This window comes from Musca vetustissima, unplaced genomic scaffold (genome assembly GCF_032173495.1).
Source record: "Musca vetustissima isolate MV318-11 ecotype Yass unplaced genomic scaffold, APGP_CSIRO_Mvet_v1 utg6539, whole genome shotgun sequence".
NCBI lineage: Eukaryota > Metazoa > Arthropoda > Insecta > Diptera > Muscidae > Musca > Musca vetustissima.
Window position 1 is genome coordinate 211,368 of NW_026880603.1, and position 19,884 is coordinate 231,251.

General features: G+C 35.7%; 1 protein-coding gene across 1 annotated transcript in view; it reads right to left on the reverse strand.

Annotated features, from left to right (window-relative positions):
- LOC133326299 (uncharacterized) overlaps window positions 1–19,673 on the reverse strand; it is a 43,676-nt gene extending 24,003 nt beyond the window's left edge. Inside the window, exons 1-2 of the mRNA XM_061534971.1 lie at window positions 17,595–19,673; window positions 15,975–16,521 (exon numbers count right to left, since the gene is read on the reverse strand). Of these exons, the coding sequence (XP_061390955.1) occupies window positions 15,975–16,521; window positions 17,595–19,180 (2,133 nt within the window). The 5' untranslated portion in view covers window positions 19,181–19,673. The remainder of the gene's footprint in view (window positions 1–15,974; window positions 16,522–17,594) is intronic.
- Window positions 19,674–19,884: the final 211 nt, after the last annotated feature.

A 19,884-nucleotide genomic window follows, 5' to 3' on the forward strand; every position in this document is an offset into this window, starting at 1 on the left:
ATGATTTTTGCTTAAACTCTGTTATTGGCGCCCAACGTATAGCTTAGATCATTTTGAAGAGAGCTTTCTTTTTATTAAGAAGAATCTCGTTCAATTTTTTATTAATTATTTGATATGGGGAAAGTCTTCTTTTGTACCGCATTTACAAATTCAATGAAAATGTGGCGCCCAACATGAAGTTTGGGCCCCTTTTTAATGGAAAATTTCCCTTTCCCTTTCAATTTTCGGAAATCTTTGTTAGAAATCGAAAGGCTTGATTACGTTTAAACCACTTGCCCTTATTCTGTTGTTTCGGAGCCCAGCGTGAAGCTTGATGGACAATATTCTAAATTATTTGATATCAGAATTTTTTCTCTAAGACTTCCTTGATATGGACACATTTTCATTGGCCAACAAATGCGGGTGTGCACCCCGTTTATTTCAAATCTCCTTACATTGATTTGGGTTTTCCTTACATTGATTTGCTAACTGTAAGTCTTCGTTTTTAGGAAATCTATGTAATATATAAAAAACACAGTCTCGATTTGTCAATTACTGGAATTGTATAATTTGGAATGTTGGCGCCCAACGTAGGATTTGCAACCCTTTCAAGGGAAAATTTCCCTTTCCCTATGAGTTCTCAATTTCAGAAAATCGTTAATAGAAATACTTAATTTTTTGAAATCTCTAGTCAGAAAAATGTTGTAGTTTTGACGCTTAACATGAAGCTTGATAATGTTTAAATGGGAATTTTCTAAATTATTTGATATCGGAAAAAAATCTCCCAGATCTCCTTGAATGTTTGTGGGAATAGTTCACCTCTTTTTCAGTGCTTTGCAATCATATTGAAATGTTGGCGCTCAACGTGGTGTGTCTAATGGGTGTTGCTAAAAAATGCGGGTTTGCATCCTAATGAAATCTATTTAAAAAATATACAGTCTCATTTTGTTAAATCACTAGAATCGAATAATTTGGTGCTTTGGCGTCCGACGTGGGGATTGAACACTTTTAAAAGGAAACTTTTCTTGTCCCTGTGAATTCTCATCTTCAGAAAAACTGTGCTAGAAACTGTTAAATCACTAGAATCGAATAATTTGGTGTTTTGGCGTCCGACGTGGTGTTTGAACACTTTTCAAGGGAATTTTCCAGTCCCTTTGAATTCTCATCTTCATGAATTTTGTATGACAAATATCGTAATTATTTAAAACTTTTGGTCCTTAAGATTTTGAGGTTTGGCGCCCAACGTGTAGTTTAGAAAATTTTCAAATAGAACTTTTCCAATTATTTGAGAAAAATTTTCTCTACTACCTCCTTGAATGATTGTGTGAATAGTTTACATCTTTTTCAATGCTTTGCAAATTTAATAACATTTTGGCGCCCAACATAGGATTCGGAAATTTTATATAGGAGTTTGACAACAATTGAAAAATAGTCCAGTCTCAATTTTTTATTCCCAGCATGTGCCTTAGAATATCGAACGATAATAAGATAATTTCTGTTAGAAATATAAAGACTTGATTTCTTTAAAATCTCCGACACTGGCGCCCAACGTGTTGTTTGGAAAGTCTTAACGGTAACAGTTGATATAATAATTATTTGATAAGATACGAGTGTTTCTCCAGAATACCTTGAATACTTCGTCCATAACTTTGAAAACTTAATAAAATGTTGGCGCCCAATATGAGGTTTGAATACATTTTATTGGAAAGAAATCTGTATTTGGAAATATACAGTCCAAAATTGTTCAATCATGAATTCGCTTCGGAACTTCAAAATACATCTGCACGAAATTTGTATTAAGAGCAAAATTTTGTAAAATGGTGGACCTAGGATTTTTTTTTTTTTTTAAATTAGAGTCTCTTTCGATGGATCTTTATGTGTATGGAAATATATCGACAATTTTCGATGAGGAGGTGTTTTTGGCTCTTGAAAACGGAAATATATAATTATAGAAACTGTTGTTGTAAAATACACCTGGCAACCACAAAATAATTCAAATGGGATAGAATAGAGCTATGTCTTAACATTAACACCTATATAGAAATTTGTTTGCCAGAAGGTTTTCTACCCTCTATGAAAATGAAATGCTCTTTGAAATATAATGGATCGATATATCCTGTTTTCCAATACCAAGCATCCTAGATGTGTTGGCAATTTTTGATCAAAATTTCAAAACAGACTTTCGGTGATGGCTGATCCGGTATAGAATCTTACCCTTTTTCAGAACAAATATAGATTTTTTTCGACGAATAACCACGTTCACTTTAGATTAGCTCAAAGATATTGGTCTCAGATCTGCATAAGAATGTTACAACTATTGATTAAGGGAACGCCCTCCATTCTCGATTTTAATTTTTCAAAATTTTCAAAGGGCTGGTAAATCAAAACCAATGCTTGTTAAGGTATGTAACTTGGAGAAGTAAAATAATTTACAAACATTTTTGTTATTGTTTTGTTGTAATTAAAGAAAAGTTCTTATTTTTGATGGCGGGCATGATAACTCCTCACTGGACAATCGGAATCCGAAAATTCCAACGGTGTTAGAAAGAGTACATGTTTGGTTTTGTATGAACTAGGATTATTGACTTCGCTCTAAAATTAACAAAATGGCGGACCTTTAAAAAATATGTTAGGAAAATCGCCGATTTTTGACCAAAAACCAAGTTAAAAAATAAGGAAGTTCTTCACCGATTGGTTTTATCCTTGTTCATACGATAGCTATACACTCACAGAGAAACGTGTAAAAATTTGGAAATATTAGTTTTTGATTGGGTTATTAGTTTTTGAGTTATCGTGTCCGTCATTAGTTTAGAGAAAAACACGTTTAAAGTTTGAGAAGCCCTTCCGCCGTCACTTGATTCTGACAGAATAAATCGGCTATATCTTCAAGTTCTTGAGATTTTCACTTGAAATTTTGTAGGGACATTCTTGAATTAGATTCGAATTAAGTCAAAAAAATTTGACCCCGAGAATGGGGGGTGGGGGGAGGTCCCCTTAAGTTTAATTCTCCCAATCGGACATGGCTCATGAGTTACCTTATTTTCGAGACTAAAATGCTGCCACTTTTTGCTTTCAGAAGAGAAAAGTTTATGGAAGAATACATTGGTCTGTTCAAATTGTGATGAATATAGCTTTTATCAAACTCAATATAAATTGCATTTTTAATGGTCCCGGATTTTTTTTTAAATATTTCCTTCAGAATACTGAACAAATTCTTTCACTTATATTGGAATTTTTTGTGTGAGGCCAAAAAGAAGCCACAAAAAGTCAAAGCATTTGCTTTGCCTTCTTTATCCGGGCTTCGAATTTTAAAACACATTTTATGTTGTTAATAAAATTCCATGAAATTCTCGGGTTTTCTTTTGAGAATATTAAACAAAATTCCTTTGAATTCAATTAACTAATTTATTAAGGGTGCCAAAAAAATAAAGAATGTGCAAGGAAATATATGTAGGCCTTTTGACACCTTAACACATTCATTTGAATACCTTAGGCGGATTGTGAAGTTAATATTTTTTGGTAAGACTGTTTCATTCGCGATCATTGTTATTTATGCCTGTTTTCGGCAGACCAAACATAATCCTTTAACACATTGACAAACATTTTATACCTTTTCCAGATGCCACAAAAATGTTATTCATTTTAATTTTTTTGCAACATATCATGGATGTTATGTTATTAGAGCTTCGAAACATTTTTCCAATATTTGTGTGTGGTGTATTGCGTTCCATTCCATTGTTTATTTGAAGACGTGACAAAAGGTGCGGTCTTTTTGTCATTTGACAATATTTAACAAAAAAAAACGTAAATTATCTGGGATCTCTTTAAAAATGAGATAACAATTGATTATCAGTTTTTGGGGGGAAAGGAAATTTTGTTTGAATGAAAATATTTGAAAATATTGTCAGGCAGTGATTTATGGTTAGTTTCTCGGGGGAATGGTGAGGTAATCGCTGAAGGGAAGTATTAAAAATAATGAAAATTGTTTTTAAAAAACCTTAACAGGACAATTTTGTCATAAGGAAAGAAGTAAAGTCGTACGGGGCCGACTATATGATACCCTTCACCTCTTTGGGTATATCCAACAGATGGAATCCTAACAGACGTCGCATTTTTGAAGGACCATTAACATGGAATTAAACATGTCATTCTGAAGCCTATACTAAATTTTGGTTAGATATAGAGTTGCTTCCTACAATGGGACAAAATTATGTAAAGAAATTTAAATACTTACACTTATTTAGTATGTTCTTTGCATTCGGTTCTCATTTACTTATAAATCCAAATTTCGTGCAAATCTAAGGATATATAGGGACTTTGGTGCACCATTTACATCAAATCGGACGAAAATGTATATGGGAGTTATATCTAAATCTGAACCGATTTTTACGAAATTTTACACACATCGTTCTAGATTTAATTTAGTACGCTATGCCGAATTTCGTGCAAATCGAAGGATATATAGGGACTTTGGTGCACCAATTATCATAAATCGGACGAAAATATATATGGGAGCTATATCTAAATTTTAACTGATTTTCAGGAAATTTAACACACGTCGTTCTAGACTTAATTCAGTACGCTATGCCAAATTTCGTGCAAATCGAAGGATATATAGGGACTTTGGTGCACCATTTAAATAAAATCGGACGAAAATATGTATGGGAGCTATATTTAAATCATAACCGATTTTCAGGAAATTTAGCACACGTCGTTCTAGACTTAATTCAGAATACTATGCCAAATTTCGTGCAAATCGAATGATATATAGGGACTTTGGTGCAACATATACCTTAAATCGGACGAAACTATATCTAAGAGCTATATCTAAATCTGAACCGATTTTCTCGAAACTTGGCACACATCATTCTGCACCTAATTCAGCACTCTATGCCAAATTTCGTGCAAATCGAATGATATATAGGGACTTTGGTGCACCATTTACCTTAAATCGGACGAACCTATATATGGGAGCTATATCTAAATCTGAACCGATTTTCTCGAAACTTGGCACACATCATTCTGCACCTAATTCAGCACTCTATGCCAAATTTCGTGCAAATCGAATGATATATAGGGACTTTGGTGCACCATTTACCTTAAATCGGACGAAACTATATATGGAAGCTATATCTAAATCTGAACCGATTTTTCCCAACTTCAATAGGGTTCGTCCTTGGGCCAAATATGTGACTTGTGCTAAATTTCATCCAAATCGGATCACAAATGCGACCTGTACTTTGTTAATAAAAATACATGGACGGGCGGACATGCATAAATCGACTTAAAAAGTGATTCTATGCATATTCTCAAAAGGAACCATGTGTCTATCTCGTTTCCTTTTGCCTGTTACAAACATATGCACAAAGACATAACACCCTGTACCACAGTGTGGTGAAGGGTATAAAACATATTTTCCGTATGGGATTATGTTTTTCTATATGGTGAAAGATGTTATCCGTATAACTATTAACAATTTTTCCATATATTTTCCATATAGGGGAAAACTATGTTATCCGGATAATATTTTCCCATTGTTATACGGATAAACAATTTTCCCATATGGGGGGAAATGTTATCCGGATAATTATTTTTCCCATGTAGTGGAAAAATTTTTATCCGGATACCTATTTTTCCCATATGGGAAACTATTTTTCCCATATAGGGAAAATTATTTATCCTGATAACTATTTTCCCATCTATGGGGAAAAAATCATCCCACTAATTGTTTTTCCCATATTTAGGGGGAAAAGGTTATCCGGATAACTATTCTTCCATATGGGGAAAACATTTTTATCCGGATAGCAATTTTCTCACATAGGGAAAAATGTTATGCGGTGATAACTATCTAATCTTGACCTGTAGTACAGTTTTATATACCAAGTTATAAGTATAAAATGTTCATGCAATTTATTTTATCAGTATAACAGTTTCTTATTAAAAATTATATCAATATAACAGTTTCTTATGGAACATGCTATGCGTATAACAATTTATTAGGTACTATCATACGTAGAAGGGTTTAATATGGAATATATAAGAGGACTGTAAACAATTTAACATGTATAACAGTTTCATATATAAAATTGTATTTAAATTCCATAGCCTATTCGAAATCCACCTAAAATGAATTTGTATACGATTTCAAAATATTTTCAGTTTTTGTTTCTTCTTTTTAAAATAACAAAATCATTAGAACTGCACTTTCTGTTCGCTTAACCCGGCAAACCGAAAACAAAAGCTTATATCCGCCAACACACAAACACAAGTGTTTTGGCTGTCATTCATTCGTTGCGTTTTTTGTCTCATTTTTGCAACTCCTTTAAGCCATGGTTTTCTGTTACCTTTATTCTTTTCTATTGCCGTTGTTTTTGCATTAGAAACTCAAGGCCAAATGCAGTCAGGCGCAGCGAATTCTTGAGCTCTGGTTTCATGTGCCAGGCCGTCTGTCTGTCTCTTAAATGAAGAAAAGGCAGGGAACGTGTTCATTTCATATGTTTGACTGTCTTACTCTCCGTCCGTCCGTTCATCCGTCTGTCCGTATCTCTAACTACCTTTGGCTGCGTGCCAAGAATGTGTGCTGTATAGACTTCGTGGCAGGCAGGCATTGCGGCATTCAATGCATGTGGCGGTGGTGCTGGTGGTGGAGGCTGCCTGCTTGCCAACTTGTTTTCTTGACTGCATCTAACGCAATCGCTAAGCGGCATATCCGGACTAGCGGCCGACAAGTGTTCTTTTGCTGCCGTTGGAATCAAGCGAAACCAAGCCACTGCCAGCCAAGCGTATCTAATGCAAATGAAAACACAATTAACTACAGACACAGACTACGAAAGAAGAATCCCTCAGAAGAAAATGGTGCTGCAGAGCTTGATCACAATGGAGGCGATGATGATGATGATCATCATCATTGTGGCGGTGCGTAGTAGAGGTTCCTCATAAAAACAGTTGTAGGCATGTTGTGAGGTTTTCATATTTTTTTGTTCGTATCAGCCATGAATGAAATCCATTCGGGAAGGACAGACAGTATATAATGATGTTGGTGCTGTTGTTGTAGTTTGGAATTTTTCGTAACATTGCTTAGATGGCTGATCATGCTTCCTCTAACATTTTGCCGAACAAAACTTCTTCTTCTTCTACTTTTTGTTCGGTAGTTAACTACTTCATGCCTGGTTACATTTGTCATCTTTAATTTGAGTCGAAGATGAGTTGATGGCTTTATAAGTTTTGTGAGTAGTTGCTGTTGTTGTAGCGTTTTTTTTTGTTGTTATTGTTTTGTATTCAAACATGTTTACCCCCATTTTGCTGTAATGCTTAATCGAAGATTTCCGTTCCAGTTGCATGGTAGCAGATATTTTGATTGATTTATTGAGGTAATTTGCTAATAAGAAAATCGGTGGTTCTGTTTGATTCAGATTAGCATGAAGGTTCTTGAAGGTATTTTGAAGTGGAATTATTTGAAATATTTTAGAAATTATTACTAAATAGAGAAACTGTTATAGGGATAATATTTTCTAGAAGAATCTCATCAATTTTATAAAGAAGAAGATCTATCTACAAAATCTATAATATTTTCTATAGGAAATTTGTTATCCGGATAATATTTTCTATAGGAAAATTGTTATCCGGATAATAATTTTCTATAGTGAAATTGTTATTCGGATAATATTTTCTGTAGGAAAATTTTTATCCGAATAATATTTTCTATAGGTAAATTGTTATCCGGATACTATTTTCTATAGGAAAATTGTTATCCGCATAATATTTTCCATATAGGAAAATTGTTATCCGGATAATATGTTCCATATAGGAAAATTATTATCCGTGTAATAAAATAAAAAATAAATTTTCATATAGGAAAATTGTTAACCATAATATTCTCTATATGAAAATTGTTATCCGGATAATATTTTCCATATAGGAAAATTGTTATCCGGATAATATTTTCCATATAGGAAAATTGTTATCCGGATAATATTTTCCATATAGGAAAATTGTTAACCATAATATTCTCTATATGAAAATTGTTATCCGGATAATATTTTCCATATAGGAAAATTGTTATCCGGATAATATTTTCCATATATGAAAATTGTTATCCGGATAATATTTTCCATATAGGAAAATTGTTATACGGATAATATTTTCCATATAGGAAAATTGTTATCCGGATAATATTTTCCATATAGGAAAATTGTTATCCGGATAATATTTTCCATATAGGAAAATTGTTATCCGGATAATAATTTTCTATAGGAAAATAGTTATCCGGATAATATTTGCTATAGGAAATGTGTTATTTGGATAATATTTTCTATAGGAAAATAGTTATCCGAAAAATATTTGCAATATTGGAAAATTGTTATCCGGATAATATTTTCCATATAGGAAAATTCTTATCAGGATAATATCTTCCATATAGGAAAATTGTTATCCGGATAATATTTTCCATATAGGAAAATTGTTATCCGGATAATATTTTCCATATAGGAAAATTGTTATCCGGATAATATTTTCCATATAGGAAAATTGTTATCCGGATAATATTTTCCATATAGGAAAATTGTTATCCGGATAATAATTTTCTATAGGAAAACTGTTATCCGGATATTAATTTTCTATAGGAAAATTGTTATCCGGATAATAATTTTCCTATAGAAAAAGAAAATATTATCCGGATAACAATTTTCCTATAGAAAATTATTATCCGTATAATAATTTTCTATAGGAAATTTTTTATTCGAATAATATTATTCGAATCGCCTTGTTTTGGGTCACCTCCCATTCTAACTTGACGAATAGTTGAAAAGGGTGGACATGAAAACCGACGTTGAAATGAGTCAAAAGATGCGGCAATAAAATCCGCACTCCAAAAGGAGGGAAGCTTTAATGGAGGAGTTACCCAAAAACGTAAGCATCATCATTAGCATGAATAGACATCTTCAGCACATCCTCCCTGAGCAGAACTAAAAATAACAAAAACTATACATCTTGCAGTGGGTCATGATGTGTAGATGTGAGTGAATGAATGAATCGAGTCTTCCTTATGGTCTTGACTGCTGACTTTATCTGCCGTAACATGTGTCGTCATCGTCAACATCGAGTTTAACCGCGTTCAGTTGCCGTTTTTTGCCTGCCATTGTGTGTGGAGGCGTGAAAAAAATTCATACTGGCTTACATAACAGGCGGTTTGCGGATGCCGTCGTCGTCGTTGTTGCATGTTGTGCCTGCCATTTGAGGTTGCTGTTCGGTTAAGACATGATCTTGAAAGTTATGCAACATGCCCAAGTTGACATATTGACACCCTTTCAGCATTTTTTTTGCTTCGTTGTTTTTTTGTGGTTTCTGACTTTTTTTGTTTTGTTTTTCTTTGTGTTCGGCAGGAGCATATGAAGAGGAGAACATGCACATGCCCAAATGAAATGAAACGAAACTGGCAAACATAAAATCGTATGTGGTGGCACAATGGAGAGGGCTTACATCGGACAAAAAAAAATCAAAAACATAAAATTAACAAAGCTGATATGACATGACAGACATAAAAAAAACGGGGAGGAGGGAAGATGAGGAAGCAGTAGTAAAAATCTTCCCTTTGATTTGGCATAAATTATGTGTGCGGATGAGAAAAAAATCAACAGTTAAAAATACTTTGTAAACCAGCTTCCTAAAAATTTTGAATATTTTTTTCTTCATCTCTTTTTTTGGTGAACCTTCAGCGGATTAACTGGGATTTTTTTTTTTTTTTTTTTTTTTTTTTTTTTTTTGAAGAGAGGAGGCTATTTAAATTAGCTGCGGTCAGTAACATATGATCATTTACGGACTTTGATGCTATTAAAAGTTCAATCAACTCCAAGGATTTCGAACAACAACAGCAACGAAATTTCAGATTACGTATGACCAAATTGATGGAGGAACAGAGTCACATAACCGTTAAGGGGAGAATTATAATCGTCATAATTGTCAATTAGCGATGCCGATTACAATAAAAAACACGCATTGTGAAGTGGCTCAAAATGTTGCGAATGGAGATTGGCATGTAATTTTTGAATAATAAGAGGATAATATTTTATTGTAATTAATTACGGCTGCATACAAATTTGGGAATTCTAAAAGTGCATATTTTGATAAGAATTTTATGTAGGAAAGTTTATGCTTTTAAAGGGGATTTTTATGGAACATTTTGCGAGAATAAAGGTTTCTTATAGGAAATGTTCTCAGAGTAATTATTTCTTATAGAAAATAAATTCGGGGGATTGTTGTCATTTGAAAATATTATCTGCTGTGATTTGAAATATTATGCGATGTTTTTTTCTACGCAAACATTTTATTCCGTACAATTATACCCTAGACTACCTACAATATTGTGAAGGCATTAAAAGTTTGTTTGGCCTCAAAAGTCTATAGGATTTCGAATTAGTGGGCCTAGACCCATATTTCAGTACAACGATCTAGAAAAGCTGAATCGAGTTATATAGGATTGTTCGTTGTCTGAGGATGGCGTTTTTCCCAAAGACCGATGATAAACAGGTAATGTGTGGGATACAATGGACCAAAACTGTATCTTTTCCATTTGACAGTCATTCTGTTACCCGCAAAAATGATCCGAAAACCACGAAATTTTACACAGAGAAGGAGATTTGATCAACGAATAAGCATGTATTCAGGCTTATTATTAGCCTATTCTATTTTGAGAGAAAGTAGGGCAAGGTTATGTTGCCAGTATGAAAATGTTGCTGGCGGTCTCTCAGGAAATTACAGAAGTGATCGAAGAGTGGGAATCTGGTACACTTTTCTCTCTTTAGTCCACATAGATTGACGCAGATCCAAAAAACTTCGTAAGAAACAAACTCTTTCTCTTAGGAAATTACCTACCTCAACATCTCCCTTGTCGAGGGCTCCATCTAGACGATAATAGCTGAAAAAAGGATTTCATAGGACTCAGTGAGGGGTTTCAAAAGAAATTGTGAATGTTTGAAACCCTATGATTGCATCAGATAGCGGTAAAGGCGATCGAGCAAAAAATTTCCTTAAAAATTTGGAGAAGTTAAAAAACGCTTAAGCAACTTCCAAGGTCTTTAATACGGAATCTGCAATCGGCAAATACAGAAGGTCAATGTATCCTTTATCAAATGGCTGGATCGTCGAATAAACGGGAACTGATACATGCGAGCAAAAAATAATCGGAAGGCCCAAAGCGGCCAGAATGAAGAAAGATGCACTGAAGACTAGATAATGCACCAGATATTTAAGTGGTTAGGACATTTTTTAGACAAGGTCTGAATATCGAGCCATGGGGTTTGCATATCGAGCTATTATTTATTGACTAGCTTAGGGGCAACGACAGAAGAAGCCTTTATAGATAATTTAAGAGTCTATACACACATAAGGCAGTCTTCATATATGGGCGGAAGGGAATTAAACAAGGAGTCTCTATTAAAAAAGGATGAAATTTTTACAGTGCTGAATATAATTTGCTAGGAACATTTGTAGACAAGGGAAGTACCGAGTATACATAGCCATGCTGAAGCTGTGAATTTTTTTAGGGGAGCTGAACGAGAGCGGAAGATCTTGAGCGTGTTCTTTGATAGGTGGAAGATCTAGGAAAACTTTTTCGACTATCTGAGAGACAAATGTGTCTTTATGTGAGAGTTTATAGGCTTTCCGAAGGTCCAGATAATCTTTTAGGCTTGTTGAAGTATCGTGGAGGTTATATAGACTTAAAGGGCCAGTGAGATTTTTTATATAAATGTTCAGGATAATTTATATATGAATTGAAGTTCCAATGAGCCATCATAGGTCAATAGAAGGTACTGAAACACTTTATAAATGAGCTATAGGAGCCAGAAAAAAATGTTTTGACGGTCCAGAGGAGACAAATTGTAGGTCCAGGAGGATTATATATATTCTAAATCTCAGAACTCCTAGAAAATTCTAGATATTTTTTAAATAGATAAACGAAGATCAGCGAAGACTCCCTACGGGCCTGTGTGTCTTTATATGCAAGTTGAAGCTCAAAGAAGCCATGCTCGGCCAACTAAATAGGCTGGAAGACTTCATAAGCGACATATAGGGTCCAGGAAGAATTTCTGAGCGGCCAGCGAGTAATTTCAAGTGATTTGAAAGACCAAAGAGAATATATTAAGGCGAAGTAAAGTTCCAGGAAGATTTTATGAATTCTAGACCTCAAGAGGCAGGTAGCTCGAGAGTCTTCATAGATTAATTTATTAATTAATTTATGGTTCGGGGAAGACACACTATGGACCAATGTGTTTATGCGTGTAAAAGTTCCAATGACTTATAATAGGGCAATAAAATGGGTTTATGGGCAACATATATGGCCCAGGAAAACTTTCTGATGGACCAGACTGTATTTTAATGCGAACTGAAGCGTCAAGGTAAATTTATATACGAATTAAAGTCAGGTATTCCATATAGAAGTGGTGAGGTGCCATATTATCTCACAAGACGAGCGGACATGGGAGTCTTTATAGGAGAGTTTTGTATAACACGTTGAAGGCATGGACTCTTTGTAGGTGACCCTAATGCTAGATGGCCCTAATGTAGAAAGTGAAGGTGGGTAATTGTAAAAGAGGTGTAGAAACCGATTGCCTTTATAGAGATGCAGAGGGACGGATTTCCATAGAGACTTCTTCTCATCATCTGATATATGTGGGACTAAATTTTGCATATTGAATATACCTCAAAGGTCAAGGATACTAAGTCGATTTACATTTTAGTCTTTTGAAAGGTGTTTCAGGCTTTGTATGCGAGCAAAAGAATCATCATATTATAACAAATAGTTTCGTGATAATTTATATATTTCTATTCTGTAGAAAACATTATCTCACCTAGGTCCTCAGATTTTTTCTAGGGTCTCGGATTTTTTTTCTATAGAAACAATTATAGCCCATAGTGATCACAAAATTTTAAAAGAAAAATCATCGAACCGTGGTTCTCCTAGTTTTTTCCTCAGAAAAACCTCAACGAACCGAAGTTATCTTATTTTTTTTTTTCTACAGAAAAATCTCATCGAACCGAGGTTCTCTTAATTTTTTTTAAGAAAAACCTCATCGAACCGATTTTCTTATAATTTTTTCTTTAGGAAAAAAACACCAAACGAAGGATCTCAGAATTGTTGCTATAGAAAAAAATCCCCGAACCGAGGATCTCAGAATTTTTTCTATAGAAAAAGGATCATCGACCCAAGGATCTCAGAATTTTTATAACCTTCATCACACTGTGGAACAGGATATTATGTCTTTGTGCATATGTTTGTAACAGGCAAAAATAATCGAGATAGACCCATGGTTCCTTTTGAGAATATGCATAGAATCACTTTCTAAGTCGATTTATGCATGTCCGTCCGTCCGTCTGTAGATGTTAAATTGTAATCAAAGTACAGGTCGCATTTATGATCCGATTTGGATGAAATTTGGCACAGCTCATTTGTTTGGCCCAATGATGAACCCTATTGATATTCAGAAAAATCGGTTCAGATTTAGATATAGCACTCATATATATTTTCGTCCGATTTAAGGCAAATGGTGCACTAAAGTCCCTATATATATTTCGACTTGCACGACATTTGACACAGCATAATGAATTAAGAGTAGAATTATGTATGTTAAGTTTCGAGAAAATCAGCTCAGATTTAGATATAGCTCCCATATATATTTTCGTCCGATTTTATGTAAATGGTACAGCAATATCCCTATATATCATTCGATTTGCTCGAAATTTGACATAACGTACTGAATTGAGTCAAGAATGATGTGTGCAGAGTTTCGTGAAATTAGGTTCAGATTTATATATAGCTCCCATATATATTTTCGTCCGATTTTATGTATCCCTATATATCATTCGATTTGCTCGAAATTTGGCATAACGTACTGAATTGAGTCTAGAATGATGTGTGCAGAGTTTCGTGAAAATCGGTTCTGATTTATATATAGCTCCCATATATATTTTCGTCTGATTTAAGGTAAATGTTGTACCAAAGTCCCTTAATATCTTTCGGTTTGCACGAAATTTTGCACAGCATAATGAATTAGGTCTAGAATGATGTGTGCAGAGTTTCGTGGAAATAGGTTCAGATTTATATATAGCTCCCATATATATTTTCGTCCGATTTTATGTAAATGGTACAGCAATGTCACTATATATCATTCGATTTGGTCGAAATTTGGCATAACGTACTGAATTGAGTCAAGAATGATGTGTGCAGAGTTTCGCGAAAATCGGTTCAGATTTATATATAGCTCCCATATATATTTTCGTCCGATTTAAGGTAAAAGGGGCACTAAAGTCCCTATATATCTTTCGATTTGCACGAAATTTGGCATAGCGTACTAAATTAAGTCTTGAATGGTATGTGCTATGCCAAGTCCCAAAATTTGGTGAAGGGTTATCATATAGTCGGCCCAGTCCGACTTTACTACTTTCCTTACTGGTTTTCTATAGAAAAAGAATCATCGACCCATATCTCTCAAAGGTCAAGTATACTGAAGTATTTTTAAAGCTTAATATTTTGAAAAGTATTAATGTTTTTGGCTCTGTATACGAGCCTTAATCGATGTTTTGAGGATCCAGGGAGTCTCTTTAACTGAAGTTCAAGGAAATCTTCGTAGGCAAGCTGATGAGTCAGAGAGCCAATGTAGATCAGCCGAAGTGATTTTATACCCTTTGTAGACAAACTAAGGGGCTATTTTTATTTAGAAAATATTATCCGGATTATTATCGAAAATATTATCCGCATAGACTTTTCTGAGGAAAATGTTATCCTTATATTTTTTTATTTATAGAAAATAGTATCCCGATAAATTTGTTCTGTAGCAAATATTATCCCGAAAATGTATTTTTTTTTTAGAAAATTAAATAAATTGTTCCTATAAAAAATGGATGTTTTTTTAAGAGAATGCCAGATAATATTTTCTATAATAAAATAAAATATTCCAATACTTCCATAGGACAAAATTATAATTTTTTGTAGCAGAAAATACGAGTATTATCCGGTAAATTTGTTCTCTATAGAAAATGTTCACATAAATTCCCTATGTTTTTTTATTATTGAAAACGTTAACAAATATTTTTAGGTCCAACCTATTAAACATCGATTCCAACAAGAGTGCTAATTTGAAATTGATTTGAGTTTATTTAGGTTTATGTCTACACATGCTTTGCACCCAGCCTCTAATGATGAAGTATCAAGCAATGCCATTCAAATGAAATAACAAAACAAAAACAACAAATTTTTAATATTTGCCAAGCACGGAAATACATCATCAATAGGCCACAAGTTGGACTAGCCGGCCGGCTTTTAATGAAATGTTTTTGTTGTGCAAAAAAATCCCAAAATTTCAAAATTGTTGGCCTCAAACAGTTGGCCCCGAGTAAGGCTACTGTGGCATAGGTCAATGTTCGATCTGTTTGGTTATTTGATTTGCGGGGTTGTGTTTTTTTTTTTTTCAATATTGTGGTTGGGTTTGTGGTGTAAATTTTTATTTGATTAGCAATTGGGTTTGTTGTGGATTTCAGGGTATGTGTGTGTGCGTGATATGTTCACTTTCTGTAAATTCATTCATGGAGTCCAAGGTGTTCACAACACAAGTCAATCACTCTCTCCCGATCATTATTGTTATTTTCTATTGTGTATTCTTGAACTATTCATCCTACAAATTTTAATTCAATGGCTAATAACATTTATTGACCATGGGAAGCTAATAATTTTGGGAATCACACTTTGTGGTTGGTATTGGTTCAAGGGAGGTGATTCCGATTGCTGAATTCTCTTTGTTTGTTTCTTAATATATTTTTCTTTGAAATCCTCCTAGCAAGTTCCCATTATCTTATTGAAATTAGATTATTATCCGGGGTTTTTACACGGAAACCAAACAATTAAAAAATGCATCCGGATAATATGTTCTCTAAGAAAATCAGGGTATCCGAATTCCTCGAAAAATAACCCCAAATAATTTTCAAAAAATATGTTCGCCACTCACCTTTGGTTCCCTTATAGTTTCCGTGGTCTGGGTGCCAACACCGACACCTTCACCACTACTACTTCTGCCGCCATTGGTGACCACACCATTCACACGATATCTCGAACGAATTTCTTCCTCCTTGACCATATATTTGTCTTTATCTTTTGGTTTTATGGTCTGTTGGGTACCGGCACTACTGCTAGTGCTGCTACTAACACTTTTACGTTCCGCATCTTTTTTATCGCCACTACTGCCACCAGTGAACAATTGCTTCACCTTCTCAAAGCCACCCAATTTTTTGGATCGCTTTAGGGTTGAGGTACTCGTTTTCTCTTGATCCAGCAGATTAGTTTGTGACTGTTGATCGCGTCGTTTTAAGGTGGCACTACTCTGTGGATATTTATCCAAGTGGGGATCGAAATGGGAGCCATCATCAATCGAACGCTCACGATAGACATAATTTTCGGAACGTCTTGGCTGACGTTCATGTTCACAGTAGCGACGTTCTTTTTTCAGGAAACTTTCACAGGATTGGATGCTTTCATCGGGGGTGGGTTTGCGCCATCTGTGAGAGGAAAAGAGAAGAAGAATAGAAAGGGTGAGATAATATTATAAAACTACTATTGAAGTTCTCAGAATTTTTTCTATAGAAAAAATCAGGGAACCAAGGTTCTCAGAGTTTTTTCTATAGAAACAATTATCGAACCAAGGTTCTCCGAATTTTTTCTATAGAAAAAAGTCTCCGAACCGAGGTTTTCCGATTTCTTTCTATAGAAAACCGAGGTCCTCCGATTTTTTTTTATAGAAAAAATCTTCGAACATAGATTCTCTAATTTTTTTATAGAAAACTGAGGAAACCGAGCTTGTCCGAATTTTTTCTGAGGTTCTCTGAATTTTTTCTACAGAAAAAATAAGGGATCTGAGGTTCTCCGATTTTTTTCTAAAAAACCTCCGAACCGAAGTTCTCCGAATTTATTCTATAGAAAAAACCTCCGAACCGAAGTTCTCAGGGAACTGAGGTTCTCCGAATTTTTTCTATAGAAAAAAATCAGGGAACTGAGGTTCTCCGAATTTTTTCTATAGAAAAAAATCAGCGAACTGAGGTTCTCCGAATTATTTCTATAGAAAAAAATCAGCGAACTGAGGTTCTCCGAATTTTTTCTATAAAAAAAAATCAGCGAACTGAGTTTCTCCGAATTTTTTCTATAGAAAAAACCTCCGAAACGAGGTTCTCCGATTTTTTTCTACAGCAAAAACCTCCGAACCGAGGTTATCCGAATTTGTTTCTATAGAAAAAACCTACGAACGGAGGTTCTCAGAATTTTTTCTATAGAAAAAATTACCGAGCTGAGGTTCTCCGATTTTTTTCTATAGAAAAAATTACCGAGCTGACGTTCTCCGATATCTTCTGTAGAAAAAACATCCGAACCGACGTTCTCCGATTTTTTTCTATAAAAAAAACCTCCGAACAGAGGTTCTCCGAATTTTTTCTATAGAAAAACCCTCCGAACCGAGGTTCACCGAATTTTTTTCAATAGAAAAAATTAGCGAACTGAGGTTCTCAAAAATATCGAACCAAGGGTCTTTTATTTGTTTATATAGAACTTTATCCGAATACTATGTCCCTATATTCCTTACCTTGTCACCAAATCTCCATTGAAGGACTCCTTGCGGAAATCATTTTCAATACCCGAATCGCCCTTATCGAAGCTCCTTTGCTGCAGCTTATCCCGCTTCAAGCTGCTGTGCCAACGATCCTCACTACTCAGCCGACCAGTATTCACACCCCTATCTGAATTCATGTCGTAACGTTTCATATTTTCCGGTGATGAACGATATTGATCGGTTGTGGTAAATTGTGAATCAAATGACTTCGGTTCATAGTCTGTGATGAGCTGACGTTCCGTTAGGGGTGAACTATCCCGGGTTGTCTTGGTGTGTGTAAAAGAATCTAAGCGATCACGATGTCTGGTCTCCAACAGAGACGGAGAACTATCCCGGCCATTTTTCGTATACGAATCTAAACGTTCTCGGTGGTGCCTGGGTTCCATTAGGGGTGATGATTCTCGTATAACTTTTCCTGTATAGGAATCCAAACGTTCCCGATGACGTGTTTCCCTTACATGAGGCTTACCATCGGGATCAAATTGAGTCTCCCGCTCATAGACCTCCTTCACGCCACCATGACCATCATCATAGTATTTGGTATGTTTGTAACGTGATGTCTTTTCCATGGTGGTGGCAGTGGTGGGTGCCGCTGTCGAGGGTGAGATAATATCCAAATGACTTCTTTCGGGAGAATATTTATTTAGAATCTCTTTCACTTCGGGTTTGTGATACCTCATAGGTTCATGGGAATCACGTGGGATTTCCCTCTCCGGACTTAGATAACGTTTGGTGTGATAATCACGATCGCGTTCGTCAAGTACTCTCTCGTGGGAATTTTCCCGGGAGTATCCATTACGTTCCAAGGTACCCGAATCACCAAATCTCCGAGTGAGAATACGCGATTCTAGCCGAGCTCGACGATAACCCATATCATCATTGGGATTTACATCTCGGTTGGGTGTGTGGTATCGATCCGTGCTATGGTAGCCATTCTCCCTTGGCGGGGTTATGCTGCGTATTTTCGGAACAATTGGTGGTTCAGCTGGGGACTTACAACGTTTGGTTTGCGTTAGATCTTCATCATAGTATTTACGGGTCTCCAACCCCAGCCCTTCATCCTCATCACTTAGATTGCGTGGTGACAACATTTGCCAGGGTGAAGGGGAAAATGAACCCCCAATGTGGATCGTGGTGGTACCATTGTTGGTATTATAACTTGGCGAGTAATTGTTACGTTGACTAGTTCCAATGAAATCGGTTTGATCCTCCGATTTGTTAAGGCTGCTGCGATTTACCACAGTGGTGCTGACCAATTCACGATCGGGGGTGAAAATATCACGCGATGGCGAACGCATTTCACGCACCGGCGAACGATATTCTCTTACGGGAGATCGGGTGTATTCCCGTCTTGGCAATGTACTGCGTGATTGTGGTTCATCCTGCAGTTCCAATTGGGCATAGGTTATACCCTCATTGGGGCGAATATAAGAAAATGCTGGACCCGTTATGGTTGGGGGTGGGGAAAATCTTTCCATAGATAGACGTTTCACCATCCCGTTTACCGTATGACCTTTGGTCAGCGGCAATTTTTGGGCCGGCAACTGAGAGCTATGCATGTTTTCTTGTGACTTGGCCTGTAGGCTTAGAATTTTCTCTTTAATAACGTCTGATACGGGTATACGTCCTACCAGACCTCCACCGTCTACTTCAGCCTGGGAATGACTGCGTCCTAACAGCTCGTTAATGGCACTTTCATGTTTTTCCTTATCGGTAATGGCTTCCGATTTACGGCGTTCTCGAGTGTGCTTGGTGAAATCTTCTTCGAAATAATCCTCCTTGGAATCGTTTTCTATAATCGGACTCAATTGAGTGGGTAAATGTTTATTCGAACCAGCAGACAGGGCAGATTTAGGTTCCTTTAAAACTTTCTTCAATTTATATGACGAAGAACCCACATCACTTTTACTGCGTACCAAACGTCGACCACCACTATCTTCAAAGCGTGGATCCCTCTCCCCTTGATTGATGTTCGTATCACTTTTACGACTAAACAAACTGAAGATGGAGGGTCTCTTGGGCGGTTTCTTACCAGCTGCGTCACTGTTACTTCGACTAACCGGTTTACTGGGTGGTTTTTTCTTTCGTGACGGCAAGGAATGGAATTTTTTTGGGTTGTTGCTTGCGGAGTCTCCTCCAGAACGTTTTGTCTTTACCCGAAACGTTGGGATATTATCACCATTCTCGGCAATACTTTTATGGCGTTTCGCTTGGGCTAATACTAGGGCAGCCTCTTTTTGTATGTTTTCGGCAGATAAATCGG